The following is a 6,879-nucleotide window of genomic DNA, read 5'->3' on the forward strand; positions in this document are numbered from 1 at the left end:
CTGCAGTGAGGACGAAGCCTTGCATCACGTGTCCCCTCCGGTACACGAGGAGGCAGCTGTCGCATCTTTTCACCTGTACAGCGCGATCTCTCTCAGTGGCGAGGAGTAACGCGTGGGAGGCTCACGCTGCCCCCGTTACTTCCTGATTCTGCTGTACAGGCGCACCAACCGACCTGTAGGAGTCGCTGTCCACAACGTCCGATCCCCACCAGGGCCCGTGAGCGGATCGGCGCAGGCGAGAAATCCGTTCTTCGCTCTAGACGGCTTGTTCCGCTCCGCTAATCGCTCATGTTGACCCCGCCCCCAAGTCACTCTCTGCTCGCTCACCGCTCACCTTGAATCGAGCGCTCCCCGGTCCCCGCTCCACATCGCTCGGCAGATTTTTAATTTTTTTTGGAGCATGATGTAAATTTGCTTGATTTGACCAAACTACAACAGTCTACACCCCCTGGGCCCCTTAACAATTGTTTGTATTGAGCCGTATTGTAATTGTACCCATTCTGCAATGTTTTTTTTGTTTTTATCCACTTTTTCTCCCATTTTCTATATTTTTCTCTCATCCCAATTTCGTATCATCCAATTCAACCCTCCCCTGTCACGAACGCTGTTTCTTGCCTCCCACAAGCCGGCTGCAATGTGGACTAAGTCATACATAGCACAAGTCCCCTCCGGTACTTGAGGTAACAGCAGTCGCATCTTTTCACCTGCGCAGCTCGATCTCTCAGTGGCGAGGAGTAATGCGTGGGAGGCTCACGCTGCCCCCGACACTTCCTGATTCTACTGCGCAGGCGCACCAACCGACCTGTAGGAGTCGCTGTCCACAACGCCCGATCCCCACCCATCAGTTTCCCACCCCCTAATACGGCCAATATGTATTAGTACGGACGGCCAGCTAAACTGAAAGCAATGTGGAACGCTGGGCTCGAACAGGCAAGCCCAGCGTCTCCGTCATTCGCGGTGAGCGCCTTGCCCACTACGCCACGTAGCCGCCCCCCATTCTGCAATGTTAAATAACGTTGTTTATAGCTCTACTAAGCGATGATAGCTAGCCTAGCCACAATGCTATGGTCGCTGCCATTAACGTTAGCATGTAAGCTAACGACAACAACAATGGCGTCATGTACTTTTTCTAACAGGATGTGAGTGACGGTTCACCCTTCTCATTGGTTGAAAATGGCCTTCATGTTTGTACATCGCCATCTGTTGCTTTGGCATTGTACTACATGTATATTACATCAGTGTTAAACCACTGTGAGCGGCCCGGAGTGGATTGGAGCGGAGGAGAACTCTCGCTCCGGACGTCGCGCCGACCCATTTTAAAACCCACTCCGTCGCTCACGTCAAAACCGCCCGCTCCGCTCTCCTCACATGGCCTGATCCCCACCCACCAGCTTCCCACCCCTAACACTGCCAATTGTGTTAGTATGAACGACCAGCCAAGCTGGTAGCAACGCAGAGAGCTGGGCTCGAACCCAGCATCTCCTGCGTTAGTGGCGAGCGTCTTGCCCACTGCGCCACTTAGCCGCCCGGTGATTGTGTTTCTAGCCAGAGGAATATATAAGACTAGATGGTGATTGTGTTTCCAGCCAGAGGAATACATAAGACTAGGTGATGATTGTGTGTTATTTGTGATACTATGTGTATACACATGCAATCGAAAGTTATGAATGTGTTTCCTTTTCAATTTGAGGACGGAAGGAAAATCTGTCATTAAAATTGTATTTGTATACAATTATTGTATACACTTATTAAAGTGTAGTGTGTGTGTGTGTGTGTTTCCAGATATAGACGAGTGTTGCCAGGACTGTTCCGACTATGTGACCAGCTACGTGTGTGTCTGCCCTGCCGGCTACGACCAGCAGGAGGACGGAGAGTGTGTCGTCCAGACGCCACAACAAGGTGATTGATTGAAAACTTTATTAACAGATTGCAGAATGGGTACAATACAGTACGGCTCAATACACACAATTGGGGATGCAGACCAGAGAAAGACTTTCATCTTGTTTACATCAGGGTCCCCCATTTTCAATTCATAATGACATTTATGACATGCACATCATACAGATATACAGATATATATATCATGACATGACTTATTGTTATGTTTCTTCTTGACTTGTTTAAAGAAGACGTGTCCGGCCCATGGGGACATTAACGTGTGTTGTCGGGCCTTACAAATAAATTTGATTTGATTTATGACATACAGTACTGTTACATTTGTGACATACAAGATATGCAAATATACAGTACTGTTAAACAGAGATCCTAACAGAAAATATATACATACGAGGGGGAGTAGGTCAGCTCCTTTGGAACTTTGGAAATTACTCAATAATCAACTGGCTGCAGTAAAAAACTTAAAACCAGATTCTCAAACATAAACATAAAGACGGACAACACGCTCATCACAGACGAGCTGGATGTAGCCAATTACTTAAACATTTTCACAAACATAGCCACAACACTGGTAAACAAACTACCCTCCCACTCAGGGCATTATGGGGTAGAACACATAGTAGCATACTACTAAAACCTAGGGGTCCGCAAAGACTACTTCAAACTGGAAATGGTAACAACAGATGAGGTACTCAAAAAACTGAGCGCCCTCCAACCTAACAAGGCCACTGGCCATGACAACATCCCCTCCAAATTCCTCAGAGACTCAGCAGCCGCCATCACCCCAGTCATCACACACATAATAAACCTCTCCATAAAACAGGGACACGTCCCCAAGGACTAAAATTGCGAGAGTGACCCCTCTGCACAAAAAGGGCAGCAAATTAGACCCAGGCAACTACCGCCCTGTTTCTAGTCTTACCTCCATCTCGAAAGTCATGGAAAAAATAGTATACGAACAGGTCGAAAAGTACCTAGCGGAAAAAAATCGAATCTACGAATTCCAATCTGGCTTCAGAACATCCCACTCCACTGACACATGCCTTCTCTATTTGAACGACCACATCAAACAAGAGGTGGACGCGGGCAAATACTGCGGCATTGTCATGCTGGACCTACAAAAGGCCTTCGACACTGTCAATCACTCCATTCTGATTGACAAGCTAAAAGCAATTGGTTTTGATAGTCTATCAGTGAGCTGGATGCAATCCTACCTTGAGGGGAGAGAACAGATGGTGGAGGCAAACGGTACCCTATTCCCCCCCTCACAGTGAGCTGTGGTGTTCCACAAGGAAGCATACTAGGACCATTACTGTTCCTAATTTATGCAATGGGCCTGGTCTACAAGATACACTACACGACTAAGATACCCATGTACATGTCAAAATACTTCCCAAAGGTCAGTGAATACCACGACCATAACACCAGAGGGAGCTCCACAAATCATGTTAAACCCAGATTCGGCTCAAACAAGGGACTAAACATGTTTAGCAATTATACCACATCAATGTGGAACACCCTACCCAAAGCTGTAAAGGAATGTGAATCACTACGCACTTTCAAAACCACGCTCAAAGAACACCTACGGGAGACTGCAATCCGAAACTGGCCCCTGTAAATGTCCTAACCCAACCCCCTCCAATGTACAGTCAATTACCTAACCCAAGAATACACGAGACCCTCCTCTTGGAACCAAGTATGGTTCCGTCGATATTCCAATGTACAGTTTTGCTTGTACAGTTCCCCCCCCCCCCGCCTACCCAACCCCCCCCCCCCTCACCCCACCCGCCTAACCACCTCCAATGTACAGTTCCCCACCCCACCCCACCCACCCAAGCTCCTCCAATGTACAGTTTCTACGTCAAACGTATATACTCTCTTTTTTAAACTCTTTTTGTATCACAAACAGTACTGTATTTGCAAATCTGGTATGTCATAAATGTATAGATGTAGCAGTACTGTCTATCTGTATGTTGTGTATGTCATATATGTTATGATGAATTGAAAATGGGGGACCCTGATGTAAACAAGACGAAAGCCTTTCTCTGGTCTGCATCCCCTTAACAACTGTGTGTATTGAGCTGTACTGTACTGTACCCATTCTGCAATCTGTTAATAAAGTTTTCAATCAATCAATCAATCCTGGTATTCTCACTGTTGGTTTAACAACTGGTCTCCTCCCATAGCTGCTTGCCCTTGGCAAGGCTGAGCTGTGTGCGTGTGTGTGTGTGTGTGTAGGGGTGTGTGTGTAAGCAGCTACGGGTAGATGGAGCGGTGCTTCTCAACGTGGCGTCCTTGAGAGACTTCCTGGGAGAACCCCAGAACAATGGGGAATAGTTCTCACTGTTTCGTTCACTAGAAGTTATAGCCCAATGAGAGAATGTATAATGGGACTAATTATAGGTTCTCTCTCTCTCTCTCTCTCTCTCTCTCTCTCTCTCTCTCTCTCTCTCTCTCTCTCTCTCCACATCTCTCTCTCCACATCTCCCTACCTATAGTATATGGAATTCTGCACATAATCATATCTAATGAGCACTGGTGTAGATCATGGTGTTAAACCACAGAAATGTGTGTGTTTTTTTTTATTTAACTAGACCTCCCGGAGTATGGTGCTAATCTTTTAAATTTTTTTCCTTTTGGATCACAGATAAAATGTCATCTCTGCGCTTGAGGCGATAGTGTTAACCACTACACCACCGTGCCGCCATATTATAATAAACTTTAAAAAGGAACATTATGAAAGAAGTTTTGGCATCCAACCGGAGTGCAGATGTAACGGTACGTCAATATATTATATTGACGTACCGTGATGTACCGTTACATCTGCACTCCGGTTGGATGCCAAAACTTCTTTCATAATGTTCCTTTTTAAAGTTTTGAATGTCAAAATCCCCTTATTGTACATATTTCCATGCATATTGGATATCATCACAACCCTTGGAATCTCTCCTCTGATTTAAAACTGTGGATGTGGGCAAAACCAGGCTAAACTACAGTCATTTAGTTATTTGTTGGACCCACTAACTGGTTAATGTGTACTGGTAGTTATTAATATCAGTAGTTGATAATCACAATATTGGCCTGCATTAAAACATATTTTCTTCAACAATCTTCTCTTGTATTATGCTTCCATCATCAGAAGACAAAGAGGAGGAGGAGGAGACGACGTCGGAAAGGCCACAGGAGCATGAGGACCTTTGACCTCCAGTCAGGGACCAATCGGCACACATCAGGAAAATGGGGGGGGGGGGGTTGTCTGAGGACACTCCTTCTTTAACTGTTTGGACAAGAAGGCAGTTAACTATATAGAACACACAGAGCAGACAAGCCTGTATTTTCTACCTGTGGATTATGGATTTAACAAAGGACAAGAGAAAGAGACATTTCTTGGATTATCTTTGGTCATTGTGGCTGTAAGCTGTTTCGTCAATGCGCCAAAGGCTGTCTTTTATCTGTGATCTCATTTTAACGTTTCTTCTTGGTAATGAAGGTGTTTCAATAAAGATCAAATCATACACATATTTTAAATGTATTAAGACACTGCCTGTTTGAAGGTCTTTGGAACGTTCCTTTTCGGGCTAAATGTTACAACGGGCAGTCTGCCAGTAGGAGGCAGCAGAGTGCTGGCTAAACACGTTTTTGCTGTGCTCAGTGATGTCCACAGGGTGGCAGTCTAACCATATGGAATGATGGGGAGCTTAACCCTAGTGTGTCAGCATCAAGCATGCTATGGGTTTATAATGAGCAGAATGATTAAGCCACTGCTTGGGGGGGGGGGGGGGGGTGCTGGAGAGTTTACTAACTGGCCAGTACATTAGTAAAGCAGTGTTTCTGGCTCCAAAAAGCACATCTAATGTATTAGATGAAAGCTAATTCATCCCATTGTGACATCATCGAGGGGATAAGCAATTATGAACAGCTTGTTAATCATCTGCAGACCTCAAACCTTGGCCAAGCGGTAAGGAGCACACGTGTCATTTGTCCCCAGCACCTAAATGGAATGTTTCAGAAAGCCAATTGGAGCTCAATGAAATGGCTAGCAGTTCCTATAAAACAAGGTATTGCTGTTTTTACATAATCTCATGGAGCTGTAATTAACACAACACAAGGATTCAGTGTCCCGGATGACATCACCGGTAGCTATTTGATGCTATATGTTTCCGTTCCAATTTTCCCATCTACAGGTCAAGAGTGTATGTGAATGTACCCCACCTTCTATGGTCAAAAAAGAAATCCAGATTGGTGCATTAATAATACAAAGTAAAAATGTGCCCTTTTGAATGTGTGTTGAGGTTGTTGTCTGGGAGTCTCAGAACCAGAGCCTTGGCTCAGTGTGTGTGTGTGTGGATCAAAGCATACTCCTCTAAGCCTGTAACCTCACCTAATAATCACTGGCTTCCTCTGGGCATGACGTCAGCTTGTTGTGATTCTCCGGGCCTGGCAAGGTGGGAGAGCGACTGGTTAGGACCTGTCTGAGCTGGTGGGAGAGAGGCAGCCCCCCCCCCCCCTTCAACCTCCCCTCTGCTGGCTGTGTTACTGAGAACTCTATGCCTTGGAGCATGAACAGAGAAGTGGTTTAACCCTTTCACTGCCACACTACAGACGGTTAACCCTTTACTATCACTAGTGAAAGGGTTAACCTGTGTATTGTCGCAGTGAAAGGGTTAACCGCTTGATAGTGCGGCAGTGAAATGGATATTACAGCTTATATAGCTATATTCTCCTGCCCACTGATGAGCCATATTAAAGCTGCAGTAGGCAACTTTGGAGAGAAATTAGCAAGAGTGAGTTTACCTGCCCAGCAGGAGGCTCTTTTGTTGCGTGCTTGAAAAGGGAATGCAGCGCTTGCTCCATTTCTGCTGGGCAGGTAAACTCACGCTGTCCTAATTTCTCTGAAGTTGCATACTGCAGCTTTGAGTCGGGAATATGAATTAGCATTAGTCTCAGTTTCACTCAAGTGAATAGAATGCGTCCAGGCTAAAC

The 6,879-nt window shown here is 45.6% G+C and overlaps 1 protein-coding gene across 2 annotated transcripts in view; it reads left to right on the forward strand.

The window, feature by feature from the left end:
* creld2 (cysteine-rich with EGF-like domains 2) overlaps positions 1–5,413 on the forward strand; it is a 46,109-nt gene extending 40,696 nt beyond the window's left edge. Inside the window, exons 13-14 of one of the 2 annotated variants that reach the window (XM_084330263.1) lie at positions 1,783–1,899; positions 5,036–5,413. In XM_084330263.1, the coding sequence (XP_084186389.1) occupies positions 1,783–1,899; positions 5,036–5,097 (179 nt within the window). In that variant the 3' untranslated portion in view covers positions 5,098–5,413. The remainder of the gene's footprint in view (positions 1–1,782; positions 1,900–5,035) is intronic. The other variant, XM_084330264.1, reaches the window with a different exon arrangement.
* Positions 5,414–6,879: the final 1,466 nt, after the last annotated feature.

The sequence above is a fragment of the Notolepis coatsorum genome (assembly GCF_963971535.1).
Source record: "Notolepis coatsorum genome assembly, chromosome: 15".
NCBI lineage: Eukaryota > Metazoa > Chordata > Actinopteri > Aulopiformes > Paralepididae > Notolepis > Notolepis coatsorum.